The sequence below is a fragment of the Gymnoscopelus braueri genome (assembly GCF_963280865.1).
Source record: "Gymnoscopelus braueri genome assembly, chromosome: 7".
Taxonomy (NCBI): domain Eukaryota; kingdom Metazoa; phylum Chordata; class Actinopteri; order Myctophiformes; family Myctophidae; genus Gymnoscopelus; species Gymnoscopelus braueri.
Window position 1 is genome coordinate 17,978,754 of NC_137608.1, and position 17,869 is coordinate 17,996,622.

At 44.9% G+C, this 17,869-nt stretch overlaps 1 protein-coding gene across 2 annotated transcripts in view; it reads right to left on the reverse strand.

Annotated features, from left to right (window-relative positions):
• The window catches only part of kremen1 (kringle containing transmembrane protein 1), a 76,740-nt gene that overhangs the window by 21,969 nt on the left and 36,902 nt on the right, over positions 1–17,869 (reverse strand). For both annotated transcript variants that reach the window (XM_080434026.1, XM_080434025.1), the window contains exon 3: positions 16,782–16,873. In XM_080434026.1, the coding sequence (XP_080290152.1) occupies positions 16,782–16,873 (92 nt within the window). The remainder of the gene's footprint in view (positions 1–16,781; positions 16,874–17,869) is intronic.

Sequence of the window (17,869 nt, forward strand, 5' to 3'; positions counted from 1 at the left end):
CCCCCACCCCCATGCCCTGCAAACGCTGCGTCAAAGGAGCACCTAATCTTCGTATAATTGGTCTTACTAATGCTCATTATTAGTCGACTAGTTTCGTCCCCTCGCTCTGCCTCTCATTCGGTGGGCTGTGGACAGTTCAGAAACCTGCCGACCAAAGACATCCCAAAGACATCATCGATGGGGATTTCACGCTAAAAGCCTTTCTCTTCCTGGAAAGTTGGCGTGCCCGAAATAGAGGCCATTGTTCTTGCATTAAAGAAACAAAGTTTGAAATCTTGTCTGCCGATGATGTCACTGGTAGGCAGGTTTCTGAACTGTCCACAGCCCTCCTCTGAGACACAAGAGTGACAGAAAGGGTGCCATCTTATAATGAGAGAGGACCAATTATATGAAGATAAGTTGAAAATGGGTGAAGTGCTCCTTTAATTAGCATTAGCAAAAACTCAGAATGCAGATTTGGAGGAGACAGAAACAAGCAGTCCAAGTACAGAGCTAACTCAGGTCCAATTGACTAAGTCTAGACTAGAGGGTTTAAGTGGTTAATAAAGTGGTTGATAAACAAAAGAAAAAGAAAACAGTTGCAGTTGAAAAAAAAAAAAAACCCAGAGCGAAGCATTGTTCCTCCGTTGACACATCTGCTTCACAGGCGCAACAAGTGCAAATATCTTCACATGTAATAAAAGGAACGCACAAACACACTCGACGCACTTCAAAGACCAAGCAGTGGAATTCGGGGGTTTAACAAGCCAGAGGGGAGAGGAGGAGGGGGGGGGGGGGTTTAGAGGTGTGTAAATGTACCAGTCGGACCCAGACCAGAGCAGTCGACCCCCTGGGGAGATCACAGCGAGGGGTGGGTGCGCTTCACGCCGAGTGAGAAATACCGGCGGCGGCGGCGGGGGTGCCCCCACGTGGCAGTTAGTTAGCCCAGTGGTTCTGTCCGCGGACCCCCCCATCAGAAAATATTCTGTGCTGTGCCAGGGACCCCCATACAAGATGTGTGGCCGTGAGCTTGTGGATCTGCTATTTTCAAATAGCCGAACTATGTAGGGTTAAAGTGGTTAAACTTGACTTTGATGCTATATTAACTCAACATTTAGCTGGACCCCACTTTGAGAACCACTAGAGAGTTAGCCTACCCACAATGCAGCGCATTGTTGTCAAAAGGCAGCGGCAGACAAAACAAGCCATGTTCATGTCTGTTTGTCTGCCGGCCTGCCTGTATGTATACTGTTGTACCACGGCTAGGACAGCCCTGGAGACGCAAAGGCAATGACCGTGACGACCCCTAAACACATCAGAGAGAGAGAGAGAGAGAGAGAGAGAGAGAGAGAGAGAGAGAGAGAGAGAGAGAGAGAGAGAGAGAGAGAGAGAGAGAGAGAGACAGAGAGAGACAGAGAGAGAGACAGAGATACAGAGAGACAGAGAGACAGAGAGAGAAACACACAGAGAGAGAGAGAAAGAGAGAGACAAGACAGAGAGAGAGACAGAGAGAGAGACAGGGACAACACATAAACAAAACATTGCAGTCGGGCAGAAACCTCGTATCTCCATATTTCAACTTTGTGTGCGTTTTCATAAATGAATGCCCTACTTCATCATAATATGCACTGCAACGCTATGCGATGCAACACGTTGTCAGCTTGTAGATTGTTTTTTTTTGTGGAAAAATTAATGACGTGAAGGAGAGAGAGGTTAAATAATGTGTGTGGGTGTATGAATATGTAACCCCTGAAAAGTATTAACAAGAGCTTGTGACTAAATAATAAATACTGTAACTACAATGGATCCATTGGAACACGGGTTCTTTTATAAATGTGCTGAAAAGTAACAGTGTTGGACATACGTGGGTTTCGACGGAAAACAACATCAAACGCGTACGGCAGGCTTTGGCAGGCCCACTTGGCAGGGAGGGCAGGCGAGCAGGTTGATGTGCCGCGGGGCTCATCGCACGCTGTGTTATTAAGGAAGCGTAATTACAGACATAAATTTCGGTGACATCGGGAGAGACGGGTCCAGAGCCATGACAAAGACAGAGAGAGAGAGGGAAGGAGAAAAGGAGCAGTGGTGGAGAATTGTACTTAAAGCTATGTAACTTTTTTTTATTAATAAAAATGTTATTTTGTCCAATCTATATGGTAGATTATGTTAATACAATATAACTTATAATATAATTATATATACATATAGAATATATACATAATACTTATGTATATATAATACAATTGGGGTGGTTGTATTTTGTCTCCCTGCTCTTCTATTGAGACATTTAGATCGTGTCAAAGGTCATGTCTCACCTAGAGACAGGATCTGACAGGAATTCTGACCTGATGGTCAAGATTAAATTTATCCCCTGAGCGAGCAGGCCGGCTCTATTAGCTCAATTGTAAAAATGTCAGCACTTGCGCAGGAAACCGGGTTCAAATACGGGGTAGAAGAGGAAAGTTACATAATGCAGCTTTAAGTACAATATTTTGAGTATCTGTACTTTGCTTGAGTATTTGTATTTTTGGATAATTATGACTTTCCATACCACTACATTTCAAAGACAAATATTGTACTTTTGACTACTACACTACATTTCTATGAAAGGAAAAAGTACATTATGAATCCAAACAGTGAAAATAGCCCATCTACAAGCTCACAATGCATCGCAGTCTTCTCTATGAGCAGGCCACTCCTAGCTCCAAAGTGCTGTAACTACGTTTTTTTTTTAGACATTGACTTATTTATTTGTCTCGAAGGTCAAATAAGCCTTCATGATATTGGGGGATAAACAATTACCTCATTAACAGATGTACAGTTAACTTGGCTGCCGAATTGAAACACTGTTTTTATTTAGTTTGATTCTTTGCGTAGTTACAGCACTTTGCAGGGCAGTGTAGCTGTCCCTCAAACTAAACGCAAGCTCAGAGGTGACCCCAGGCCATATCTGAGGAATTCTGGATGTTGTAGGGCAACAGGTCAGTAAAAACTACACCCCCGGTCAGAGGCAGGGGTCTCTTCTTAACGCAGTGGTACAGTACATCGGCTAAGAATTTGGAATATCTTTTGAAAACACTCATCTTTTACGGGGGTCCCTGGCACAACATCTTTTCAGATTGGGGGTCTGTGGTCAAATACATATTATTTTCGGGGTCCTTGACATGAAAAAGTTTGAGAACGACTGTCTTAACGAACGCCGTGGCTTCGTTAATGTGCAATTACCTTGAGGTAAATCAGAGAGGCTTAAGTACTCAAAAGAAAGGGAGAGAAAAGGCATGTTCCCCTGAGTCATAACAGAGCCCTGATACAGGTAATTTAAAACACAGGAATTCTGAGGTATTGGACCGGCTCCCAACAGCCCATTAAGGGTGCCACCATGCTGCATGTCAGCATGGTAACGTCTCAAATCCGATACGCAGACGCTTGCACACGCCTACTGGAATCCACACTACCTGTCTACCTCAGGAATGTTAAGTGCCACACATCAAGGAAATAATACTTATCACTGTCACTGTTTATAAGATTTGTTATTCTTTTTCCCTCGCCCTCTTTCTGTCTCTCCCGCCCCACTGCTCTCATCTGCCGTCGTATCGCCCGTCCCCATCTATTTGTCCTCTCACAGCGCGGCATCTCCGGCGCGTAAACAAACACAAGTTGCTTGTGCACGAGGCCGCGATTAGTCTTGTCGACTCCACCGCAGTTTGGGAAAACACGGCGAAGTATATACAGTACATGCCATAGAACCCCCCCCCCCCCCCCCCCCCGCGCCCCAGGGACGCACATGTCTTGAGAAGTTATGAGAACTGAGTATTGCATTGTGGAGGGTATTGCTCTTATGACGCTTTGTTTGGTTTATGCTTTGCTTTGCTTTTGTTGCGAAAATGGTAAATCCCACACAGCCTGTTGAGCGAGGCGCTGCAGTGGGACTTGTTTTTATGGGGAGGGCTGTGGTGGTGGAGGATAAATGGAGCGGGGCACCGGGACAAGTTGAACAGTCAGACAATGGTGAGATGATTAGAAGACGGAAAGACAGCTGTTTGTCCCTGACTGCACTGCTGGGATCTTCCGACCACGCTGCCTGAGTTTCCCTTAAGTAAAAGCATACTGTGTGTGTAGTGTGTACTAGTGTGTGTGTGTGTGTGTGTGTGTGTGTGTGTGTGTGTGTGTGTGTGTGTGTGTGTGTGTGTGTGTGTGTGTGTGTGTGTGTGCGTACTTGTATTGCTATACTTGTGAGGGGCCAAATGTCCCCACGAGTACAGTAGAATGTGAGAAATAGACATCGTGAGGAGGACCATTTTCCTGTTTCATAGTTAAAAGTGATTGTACGAGTTAAGCTTAAAACTACGTACTGTATAGAGGTTAGGGTTAGGATTAGACATTAGACTTTAGAGATATGGCTGATTCATATCTTAGTTGTGCGGCATTGTTGCACGCCAGAAAATAGCCGGCTCGCAACTGCGACACGTTGTGAGCTTGTAGATTCGCGGCTTTAGGGTTAAAAATGTTACAAAACGGTAAAAATAGCATTCATAAAATCGCCGTCCTAAAACGTTGATGTCCTCACAAGTATAGTGATACAAACGTGTGTGTGTGTGTGCGTGTGTGCGCGTGCGTGCGTGCCACTAGGGCCGCGTTACAACATGATTGAGATGGAGCAGATCAATGGCCAGGCCCCAGGGTCCCGGGAGAGTGACTAAAGCATGTAATTACAGGGGAAAAGAGGGGAAGAGCCCAAGAAGCCCAAATGAATAATCAGCGCTTTCCCCCCTGAAACTGAGGCGAACAAAGGAGGGGAAAAGCGATGAAAAATGGCCACCGTACCACATCACTGCTCCTCGGATCACACACTGTGTGTCCCGAGGAATCACAGGGGGGGGGATCTGATACGTGGGAGGGGGAAGGGCCTATCCGGAGACAAAAAGATGAGAAGACACCCTCCCCCCCCCCCGAAAAAGTATAAACTAAAATCGTCCCCTTGGGTGTTGGACGGTCGTGACAAAGCGTTTCCATTCATCATCGACTCTGTTCAAAAGACGCATCTTCGCATTCGTGGCTTTGATTGTTCAGATGCCCCGCCCCCCCCGGCTGGCTGAATGGTGAGAAGAAACTTAAGTACATTTTACTCAAGTACTGTACTGTACTGTTCCATTTCTCAATAGTTCAAATATTTTTTTTGCTCCACTACAATTATTTGATAACTTTAGTGACAAGTCAATGTCTAGCTTTTTAGATTATTATAAGAAAACATATTAATCAATTAAGTCCTATTTTATACTTTTTTTTTTTAGGACTTTTACTTTGGTACTGTAAGTATGCTGATGCCAATATTTCGGCTCTAGCAACAGAGTATTTCTACATTGTGGTAATGCAGCATTGCTACTTTAACTCATTCAGTGCCACTGGACGTCTAAGACATCTGTTTTAACATAAGCCCTGAGTGCCACTGGATGTCTAAGACGTCAAAAATTGTGGGGAAAGCTTTCACAGAAAATAGCAGATCGACAAGCTTACAGCGCGTCGCGCTGTGACGATCGGCTGTTTTCAGCTAAAAGCTTTCCCCACAATAACAGACAAACTGAAAACACACTAGCATAGAGCCCTGAGGGACTCCTCTCAACCATAATGGGTTTTAAGTGGTTAAGTTAAAAAACATCTGAGTAGTTCTTCCGCCACTGGCCGCCAGCGAGCTAAGCTGGAATGTGAAAAGTGATTCCCAGCGCCCTGCCAGTTCCAACACGGGCCGAGCTGCTGTACTGTATATGAGGCGCGCATGGCGTGTAACGGTAGTATCTCCGGTGTTTAGAGGCAAAAAAAACAGATAAGGACTTGCCCTTGACGAAGGTTTCCCTGTGGGAACCGGGGGGTGAGAATGGTCTTATGGGTAACACGGCACGCAACACACGGATGCGTGTCTGGGTTAAGCCCGATTTATACTCTTGATCGGATTTTGTCAGCGCTTGACACGGCACACCATCCTGTAACTTATACTTCCTTGACCGGGGTCCCCTAGGGGTCTATGAAATTAACCAACCTACAAGCTCACAACTCGTGTTTTTGCAGAATGTTATGACATTCACAGAATAGGGATGCTATAGGGCTTCAAAGTGGTTAAGCATTAGGGTCCTCTCTTAACGAGGAGACGGTCACAGGATTTCTGGAAGCCGTACATTTGAATCGTGCGACAGCTTGGGAGTGTGCACGTGTTGTTGTGCAGGTGGAGGGTTGGTGTGTGTGTGTGTGTGTGAGAGTGTATTCCCGTGAGTGTGTGAGTTCCTTTGCTCGCAAAAACAGCAGTCAGTGTCAGTGTTGCCAGATTTTGCGAGAGAAATAAGCAACCACGTGAACTTCGTGCCACGCTGTGAGCTTGTACATCTGCTATTTTTTTTTTAATCGTGAAAGATTTTTTTAACTCAAATCTTCTCTTCTGGGGGGGGGGGGGGTCCCTGGCACAAACCATTTTCAGATGGGGGGTTCGCGGCCAAATACATATCATTTTGGGGGTCCTTGGCACGAAACAGTTTAAGCACTACTGATTTAGAAGGCATTTGTAGAATCAGGTCTTAAAATGGGATAAAAGAAAAGTTTGAGAAGCACCGCTCTACACTCAAGCACACAACATTATGGCTATGCACCACTATCTCCCTCCTCCCTGTAGCGATGGGCTAATCCATCTGGCATGCCTTAACAACCTCTGCGTCTGACTGCATCTCCTGCCTGCATTAGGCTGCATCACACACTCACACAACACTTATACCTCCTGCTATTTGATGGGTTTCAATACATGACGCTGTTTTTCATTTCAGTTTTTAAACTGATACAAAAAAAATCTGTTAAACTTGTAATCGTGTGATGACAAAAAAAGTGACACTGTCTCCCTATCCAAATCCGAGAGTCTAGCTCAGTCAGCTTATTCAAAATCAAACTCAAAACATGCCCTTTCGCATCATCTAGTCTGAACCAAGTACTCCATTTCAGTCATTACATTTATAGTCAGTTCATCTTCAATTGCCTACAGTGCTTTTGTGTATGTGTGTGTGTGTGTATTTGTATGCGTGCATGTACTCTATGTATGTGCATTGCATGTGCATGTTACTTATTATCATTTTACTGTTGTTTTGTTTTCATGCACAGCCCTTTGGGACATGCTTTGTGATATTGAGCTAATCAAATTTGACTTGACTTGACATAAGTGGCCATGACAGCACTGGTAGAGCAGGTTGGAACGATAAGCTTTCAGTTATGCATGCTACTGCGGTTCTTTTTGTCGTTATACCCCTGGTCTACCTTTCACTCTTCATTCCTGAGTAAAGTCGACTAAGCAGACCAGACATTTATCTTCTCCCGTTTCCCCGGGACAAGCACTAAATAACGAGCATCTGCTTATTCCCATTAGTAAACATTCGACAAAAACCAGCTCGCCTTGTAATCGATACCTTTAATTCCCTAATGGCCCTGGCTCATTCAGTCCGTGCGACCGCGAGAAAGGGCTGAACCCAGTGGTGGAAAGTAACTAAAGTATATTTACTCTAGTACTGTATTGAGGTAATTTTACTTTAGTCGAGTATTTCTGTTGTTATTACAAAACATGCATGTGTTAACCACTTAAGCCCTACTTTATAATTCCGCTATTCGACAATAGCTCACGACACATCACAACGCGACGTGCTGTGAGCTTGTAGATTTTTTAAAAAGATTGACTTTGAATACAGGCCTTTTACTTGTAACAGAGTATTTTTTATATTGCCCGTATTGCTACTTTTACTCAAGTAACGAATCGTAGTACCACCTACAGTACAGGTCAAACCCAGAGACCAGGAGAGTGGATCACAGCAAGCGATTAGAATCTAAGCAGTGCGACAGAGTCCCCTGTCTGTCTGACAGAGCCTGTCTGTCTGACAGAGTCTCTTAACAGCTCTGCATGGAGGTATTTCCCCCGGGGCCAGGTGTGGGCGGAGCTAAATGGGGTCAGAGGTCATAGTAACAAAACAATAAGCAATGCTCAAAGGCCCCCCACCCCCCAAGCCTGGATAACTGACAGATGTTAAAAGGTTGAGTCATACACACACGCACGCAAGCACACACACACACATAAACTCGGTGCAGCCCCAACTGGCCTATGGATATTGGGTAGAGCAGTGGTTCCCAATCCCAACCTTTTCTGGATCAGGGCCTACTTGAACATCTTGAAAGCGTCCGCGGCCCACCCATCTGACCACTTAACAACACATTCAATACGGGAAAGCTGTCTGTCATTTTAGATGTCTTTGGCTATTTAAAAAAAATCGTGACAATTTGTGCAAATCTTATGAATATATATATTTTTATTTGTAAAATATTTTGTTCCAGGGACCTCCAGAAGATTTGAGTTACCAAATGTTCGCTTTAAGAAATATATATTCAAAGATTTGTACACATTTTCAATTTTTTTCAAACATATCAGATCTACAATCTGATGTTCCGGCTTGGATCAACGGAACTAACAGTAAGTATTTATTTATCGGTATCACAATGAAAACTCATTCTTCAAGGTTTTTAGAGAAAAAAATACCTTAACAATGTTTTGGGGTTTTGCCAATTATTCGGCGGCCCACTTGCAATATCCTCACGGCCCACCAGTGGTGCCCCCGGCCCACAGGTTTGGAATTGCTGGGCTTAGAGGGGGATAATGTAACTTTTTTACTGTGTCTAGGAAAATATTCTGCTTTTATAAACAACGACAAGGAGGTGCGTAGAAGATGAGAGACACCAACAACAAGCACCGTCCTCTTCATGTCTGCTCAGGTATTCTTCTCTTTCATCTTATAAAAGCTAAAAGCGTAGCCCCCCCCCCCACTCACACACACACACACCCACCCACCCACATACACACACACACACACACACACACACACACACAGTCTCACCCACAGTCTCACCCACATACACACACACACACACACACACACACACACACACACACACACACACATCTTAGAGCATACGACGCACCCAATGGCCGCGGGAAATTGCAACGTGGGGGGTGGGGGACTTTTTTTTTCACACTGCAGCGCCAGAGAATCTACCTGTACAATGTACCGCTGTGCCTTGGAGCAGTGATGACGGATGTGCATGGTAAAACACAGGCTCTATATCAGTGGGGTATATGCGGGACCCCCAGCCAGGTCCCCAGCTCATTATACGACGCCACAATTTTGCGTCTATTCACTCTGCGTCTCATTGGTGGGCTATGGACAGTTCGGAAACCTGCCAGCCAATGATATCGTCGATGCAGGGATTCCAAACTAATAGAAACTACAGCCTTTCTCTCCCCCTGAAAAGTTAGCATGCTGAAAATGAAGCCATTGCAATAATATGTATTTTTTTTAATAAAACGTCACGTTTTAAATATTGTTCAAAATTACTAAACCAAGTTTATGAAAATGTTTGAGAATCACTGCTCTATATGTTTAAAAAAAAGTGAAGTCTTCATCTATAAATGCCATGCCCAAAATAGGAATGGCAGGTTGAAAGTTGTTAATAAGTCAATCCTGCTAAAGGCGGTATATATATATCATTGCTGCGTGTTTCCATCAACGCGCAGTGATCAAACCTTCGCCAAGTGCATAGTTGCTTTGTTTTACCGTGTGCAGGGCGGGGCTGCTTAGCTTGCCAAAATGTGGATGTGTGGAGCAGCACTACATCTATGGTTCCATTGTGATGGACGGGCTTAATCAGGCAATCCTTAAATGGTTGGAATCAATCAAAAGGTACACTGTACGACGTGTGACATTTACGCGGTAAATCAAGATGTAAAAGTGTCTTGCTTAAAAGACGGTGACATGTTGGGAACGCTGTCATAGAAATATGTACCTACTGTACCAAGGATAATAAACAACATCATCCGGTGCAGCGTGCTCTTGAGAAATGATCGTTGAATATTCTGGATTAGAATCGTGTGAATGGGATAGAAAAATAATGAAGCTTCCCACACTGTTCCAATGTTGTTCTATCAAAACGGTAAAACATTGGTTCTCAAAGTGGGGTCCGGGGACGCCCAGGGGTCCTTGGGGCGGGTTCCAGGGGGTCCCCAGCAAAAGTAGTTAATATAGCATGAGCATCACAATCATTTGAACCACTTTATCCATTTATATTTTGGCTATTCAAAAACAGCAGATATATCATTTTGAATGTTTTAACACAAATCTTCTCTTCTGGGGGTCCCTAGCAAAAAGAAAATCAGATGGGGGTCCGCGGCCAAATACATATCAATTTGGGGGTCCTTGACACGAAAAAGTTTGAGAACCACAGTGCAGTAAAAGAGTCTCTGAACTCTTAGCATACATGCAGAGCCACATGCTTCCCCAAGGTGGAGGAACTGCAAGTTTTACCTTTGGTCACATGAGAGACTAGCTTCAAAACATCAAAGCCTCTTTGTCGAGGGCAAAGCCTTGAGGACTGACAATTTCACTCTGTGTCAATCACATTCTGCTGGCGGGATCCCATCAACTAAATGCATGCCAGCTGAAGAAAGGCAGTCACACCAAAGCCTTCTTTGCTTTTTTTTTGACAGTGACATGTCATGTCATGTTTCTAGAGTAAACTTGACACTTTCACCGTTCAAGTCACTTAGTTAGTTTCCGCTCAAAGAGCAGGTTCTTCGACATACTGGACAGACAGAGATGGAACAAGTCAGTAAAGGGAATCTTTGTTAGCCTACAAATGGAAAATATTTTGCCGTAACACATTTTTATCCCAGAAAATATTGGTATTAGTATTATTAGTAAGAAAGTAAGAAACACAACGTATTTTTGTTGAAAAGTTAAAGCTCTAGAAAAAAGTTGAACATACTATTATGTGGAAATAAAATGAATGGAGGAGGTACTTCTGTGGCCTACTGGCAGCATACATACAAAGTTTGCCACGGATTGGTGCAGCGATTTGCAAGATTAGCTTCGGACACACACTCACACTCACACTCACACACACACACACACACACACACACACACACACACACACACAAATAGACAAACAGACCCTGTCAAAGACCAGTGGCCTCTTGCAGAGCCACGCCGTTACAAGTTCACAAGGTTTCTTAACAACACACTGCACACTGTGTCATCCTGTGCACCACGGGAACCACCACTAGTTTGGAGTACACTGCTTTGGCCAGAAGCTACTGTGATTTATCAGTCCAATCGCTTACACCTCATTAAGCGTGGTGTCCCTCGGTGCCACACCATTAGCCCTGCTCTGCCCTCGTCCACGAGGGCAGAGCAGAAGAATGCAACAATACATTAGCCATTTCTTAATAGCGCCAAACTTCTAGAAACAACTTTGGACAGTTGTCCACTCTATGGAATAAAGGACAAGATACGGGACTATATAACGCCTTAAATGCACTTAAATATCTTGATTTCCGGATCCCACTTTGAGACCCACTGAGCCAGAATGACAACAGCAACTGGCTATTATGTCAATCTGTACAGTAGAGCGTCCCACCATTTTGAAAAACCGAGCACCGCTTGAAGTGTTGTTGACGTTATTCAACCACACGGTAACTCCTGCCTTGAGGGATTACCAGGGTCAACAATGTCTCAGCGTACACTATAATCCACTTTGACCGACTGCGTGTTTCGCTCTGACCTCACGTGACCTCACTGTCTGGCACAAGCGCACGCCACCAGGGCGTGTCACCCCCCTCGCCCGGGGTGGCATTGCCTCAGATGACAGGGAAGCTACAACAAAGACCATGGGCACAAAAAGAAAAAGGATAGACAAAACTGAGGTCGCAGACAAAACAAAAGACAGACTAAACGAAAACAAAAGCCATGCTGTGCCCATTTTCCCTGGCGAGCCACCACCGACCAGGGGTTCTGAGCAGGGTTGCCAGATCTGCTTATTATAATTCCCCCGCAAGATTTTATTTGAAAATAGCCGATCTACAAGCTCACAACGCGTCGCATCGCGACGCGTTGTGAGCTTGTCAATCTGCTATTTTCAAATAGCTGATGTATATGTTAAAGTGCTCATAGTGGCCCATAGTCGCTTCTTTTGGGCTGGTTTTCCTAGACCTGGTTGCTTGTTTCTCTCACAGAATCTGGCAACGCTGGTTGTTCTGAGCCATCTCTAAGCCCCGGCCGCAGACCGAGCGCGACGCTGACGGAGCATCAGCGCGTTCTTCTCACTTTGCAGCCGTGCCGCTTTTCAGACACACCAGATTGAGAACAGAAAACAGGCACCGCCAGAAGGTGCGGCACCACGTGGCCGTTCTGGTTTCACAATAGATGAGACGGAAGGCTTTTCATGTCTGAGAGCTCTGCTCGGTCTGGTCTGGCCCCGGAGGGAGAAACCGCCTCGACTGAGCGGCTGTGTTTTCACAGTGCAATCCACTTCACAGGGCCCGCAGACTATCCATTATTTTCTTAGCGATTATTCTTTTGATTGCTTTTTCCATTAATCGAATACTCGAGAAGCGCAGGTTTTTTTATACATCAACAAATCAATTAACCACTTGAGCACTATTTTATACTTTGTCGCACAGCAGTGTCATGCTAAGATAGTGAAAATAGGCATGCAAAAATTGTGAAAATAAGTGTTATGTGTGTTTGCCTCTATGCATACGCCTAGTCTCAGCAGTTTTGGATGAAAGATCTCCTGGCGTCATTAGCTGTCATTCAGGGAGGCTTTATTCCTGGCGCTTCATTCCCTTCATTCTCATTTTCCTCCTCATTTTCAGCGCTTCCGTTGCACAGACTGTTTAGGCGTGATAGGCGGAAGCATTTGAATATCAAGTGAGCCAACAGTCTGGCTCGAAAGAGAGAGAGAGAGAGAGAGAGACTAGGTACCATCCGATACGGGCGATGATCCCCCCGCTGTTAGCCAGAGAACTGGGACGCATGCCGCATGGATGGGTAACAGAGTAGACAGCGCACAACTGGAAGCTGGAAGGCCATCATCGGCAACAAAGGCTGGCCTCGTTTCACTAGAGATAAGGAATGGACTCTTCTCTGCTCTCTCCTTTTTTTCCCCGGGACATAAAGGTGGGGTTCTTGGCACGGACGGGCCGCTAAATGCACATTGTGAAATAGGTCAGTTGAAAAGCCCAATGCTGCGAGCTCACAACACAACTCTAGGTGCACACATTCATGCATGCACGCAGACTACTGACACGCACACAGTGGTGGAAGAAGTACTCAGATATTTTACTTAAGTGCTCTGTTACAAGTAAAAGGCCTGTGTTCAAAATGTTACTTAAGTAAAAGTACAACAGTATTGGCATCAAAATATACTTAAAGTACCAAAAGTAAAAGTACTGAAATGTTTGAAAATAGCAGATCTACAAGCTCACAACGCGTCGCATCGAGCTTGTAGATCGTCTATTTTCAAATAGCCTATGTATGAAATAGGGCTGAAGTGGTTAATGTGTGTTTTATAATGTAAAAATGTATCTCTGCAAAGTAACTAAGTAAAAGTACAATATTTTCCTCAGAGATGTAGTGGAGTAAAAGTAAAAGTATTGGAAATTGGAAATACTCCAGTAAAGTAACAGTACCTAAAAAATTGTACTTAAGTACAGTACTTGAGTAAATGTACTTAGTTACTTTACACCACTGCACGCACGCACACACACACAAAGTAGACCTTCGCATTCATGCACACTGACAAACAATACACGGGCAGTACAGTAGGTAGCCAGGCCCAAGTTGTCCAGCCAGACATGCAATTATTAGATGATTGAATGGGTCTATGGCCATTCATCAGACATTAGGCTGTAGTCACGCGTACTGTACTGCCCTGAGGGGGAAACGGGGCTTCTCCCTGGTCTAATACCAATGTGGAAAATCCAAAAGCCAAATCCCAAACAAAGTCTCAGACAACAAAAAGTCTGAAACTAGGCCCAATGCCGGTTTCTCACAAGTGTTTTCAAAGCACGCCGCCAGCTGAAACTCTTCTAATCATTATGGTGTGCTTTCACAAAACATAACCTTTCATTATAGCACAGCAATCCAGAATGAAAGATGTGTGTGTGTGTGTGTGTGTGTGTGTGTGTGTGTGTGTGTGTGTGTGTGTGTGTGTGTGTGTGTGTGTGTGTGTGTGTGTGTGTGTGTGTGTGTGTGTGTGTGTGTGTGTGTGTGTGTGTGTTTTCTTTTCATTATTAGAAATGTCAGCAATGTAAGGTGCTGTGCAAATTCGTAATAGTATAATCCTTCTTTTCAAGTGCTTGAAATGCGATTGAATTTGGCTTTTTTCTTTTTTCTCGAAAACCCAGACAAGCCGCATCCCAAACTAACGCTGCATGTGGACGTTTAAAAGAAGAAGAAGGAGAAGAAAAAAAAAACCTGTTCTTTGGTGTGGAAACGGGCTGTGGGTTCACCCACCCCCAGCTCATTTTCAACACCTATAATTAAAAGGTTAGCTTAGGTAAGTATGTGATGGGATTAAAGAAACAACAACAAAAAAACAGCCAGCTCTTTGTGAGTCGTTGCCAAGCCGGTAGAAACGATGCACAGAAGCCTCCCTGAATGACAGCTAATATGACACCAGGAGATCTATCATCCAAAACTGCTGAGACTAGGCGGATGCATAGAGGCGGATGCATAGAGGCGGATGCATAGAGGCGGATGCATAGAGGCACACACACACACACACACGCGTGCGAGCGTGTACGTATACCTAGACATGCATTATGTATGTAGATGTGCAAACATGTACACACACATAGACGCATGCCTCTGAATACTTCTGTGCAAAAACATGACAATACAAGCTAAAAAAGCCAAAGGGAATCACACACAGTCACACACACACAAACGCACGCACGCACACACACACACATACACACATACACACATACACACGAACGCACAGAACCGGCGTCAGCCGGTGACTGGCAGCTCACACTGAGGTGAATGCAGGCCCAGGCAAGGCAGGGGTAGGCATGACGGCAGGCAATTAGAAGCATTTTTTTGGCCATGAGAATTCTCACACGCCATTGCTATTATTGTTTACGTCCCACTGAGTGTTGTGGCGGCGCACACATGCGATGTCATCCACTCGCTGGTTTTACAGGCAAAGCACCCCCCCCCCCCAGTGCATTCATTCATCATGGTCAATCATTGTCAAAAACCCTGACAAACTTCACCCGGGACCCCCTGCTGTTCGCACACCAGGCAAACATTGGTGTGGATGATGCAATCAGCTACCTGCACCCCACAGAGCGTACACCTGGAGACAATAAACTGGACTGGACTAGACTGACTACCTTCAACGTGCGCAACAGGCTGCCGCAGATACTCTACCAGTCTGCAGTAGCCGTTGTCCAACATCAATCATAAGGGATGCCAACAAACCGAACAAGCCGCTGAGCAAGGCTAGCTCCATAGTTGGAGTTGAACCGGACAATCTGGAGGTGGTTGCAGATGGGAGGAGGAAAGCAGGATGCTATCCTGGAGAACCACTCCCATCCATTAAGTTGAGCTAGCGAAGACGAGGAGCACTTTCAGCAAACAGACTCATCCTCCTCCTCAGCACACCACAAAGTTACTGTACTTGTCCTTTGGGCCATTAGCCATCAGGCTCCACAACCAAGCTTGATCCCCATTATGAGAACTTTAAGAACTGCACTGTCTGTTTCAGGTTCTGACAGCTGACCCCTAAATGGACAGTATATGAACTCTAACGAATATCCATTATGTACCATTAGGATGTACATTGCTAAACGTGGACAGATGCCTGTTCAGGATAACTATTGAGAAACTGTGTATTCATTCTTAGTCTGTTGATAGATTGTATATTCATCCAGATAAAAACAAGTTGAAGTTCTGTTGACAGACCATATATACAATGTATTCATTCTCATATTCGCTGTTGATAGACTGTAAATATAATACTCATTCATTAATCATTAACATAGTCATTGTTGACAGACTGTAAATATACTCATTCATATACTCAGTGTTGATAGACTGTTAATATACTATGCATTGTGTACAAGTATATTGATTCATACAGTATATTCAATGTGCATTTATTGGTAGATTGTACATTCACTTGTTCAGAGTTCCAGTACGCATATCTAGGGCCAGCAACTCAGTGTTTAATAGTATCTTTTTATTATTATTATTATTATTATTTATCTTGGTGTGACTCTTACTCTTACCTGTACCTCTGCTGTGTTTCTCTCCCTGTTGTGTCTGCTATTCCACCTGAATTTCCCTCCAGGCATCAATAAAGGTTTATCTTATCTTTTATAGATGATAATGGTCGTGTACAAGCCAGACACGTCTATAAAAGCTATTCATGAGAGGCAGGCCAGATGAACAGAGTCATGCAAAAAGGCAGAGCCCTCTGATGTGGCTCTGATCCCCCATTTATACTTGGTTGCGCCCGTGTCGCGCACCGAAAAATGCTATTTTCAAAGCAGTAGCAAGTATTAAGAGCAGAGATAAGATGGTACGGTACGGTACAGTATGGCAGCGGTTCTCAAAGTGGGGTCTGGGATCCTTGGGGGGGGGTTCCAGGGGGTTCCCAGCTAAATTTGTTGACACAGCATCACAATCATTTTGACCAATGTCTCCATATTTTTTACGTTGGCTATGCAAAAATAGCTGCCAGCTTGTACATCTGCAATTTTTGAATTTTTTTTTAAGTCTTGAAGGCGTTTTTTACAAATATTGTCTTCTGGGGGTCCCTGGCATGAAACATTTTCAGATGGGGGTCCGCGGCCAATTACATCTCAAATTGGGGGGTCCTTGACAAGAAAAGGTTTGAGAACCACTGCGGTACAGTACGGTACAATATAAGTGCAGTCATCCTTACTCTGGCAGGTGGGGATGTCGCAGTATCGCCAGTAGATGCCATCCTCGTGGTCGGCGATGTAGCACCACGGCTGCACGTCGCCGTCGGGATTCCTGCGGAGACGAGGAAGGAGACGATTGCGTGAGAAGGGGGCGGAGGAGGAGGAGGTGCAAGCGAGGAGACGTGTGTGTGTGTGAAAAGAAAGGTAAGATGGGGAGTGGAGGAGAAGGCAACACAAAGAGAGGAGGGGAAGGAAAAGAGAGCAGGGATGAAGAGAGAAGGTGGAGAAGGACACCAGGGGGAAAAGGAAAACAAAAAGATGAGGAGAAATTGCACAACCCGCGGCACTCAGGGCTGAACACCCCAGTAACATCACAGAGGGAGATTATCTCAGGCCAGTCAATCACACCCCCGCTAGCATCGCTCGGATGCTTGTTGACTTAGCCTCCTCCCGCGGTGCTCCAGGGGCCAGGTCATGCGTGTCAGTCAGGGGCCTTAACGTGGCTCTCTGATGGGGCGGGGGTCTTTGTTCTGGGGCCAGACACAGACCTGAAAAGGGGGTGGGCAATGGGGCCATGCTTTTGTCTGGGGACTACAGCCACTTTGAACCTCACCAGGGCACTTTTAACCCATCATAATAAGGCTCTGACAGCCCCCCCCACCCTTCATTTCTTTTGCCTTTCAGTTTCACTGACAAAGGGGAGGAGACATGGGCCGGGGGGCGTACGCCAATATCTGTGGGCTTTGAGCAAAGCGCCATATCTCCGAGGTCATCATTATAAAAGGCCAGTCTTTTATTAAGAAGATAAATAAAGCCTGGCCAGTTGTAAATAACTGATAATAAATAAAGTTTATCCCCCCTTTTGGGGCCGTTGCCGCAATACCATTGCAATATCAGGCCTGTTAGGTTGTTATTAAATCACACCCAGTAAAAAAAAAAAGAAAACTCAGACAAAAAAACACACCTTCTAAAATGACATTGCAGTTCTTTTTCCAGACTTGGCAGTAATTGCTGGAGAGACCTGTCCTTTTCTTTTTTGACACACTTTATTGTAGCATCTTGAAAAGGCCCCGGGGCTCTGCTGCTATCCCGTTTCACCTTTTGTGGG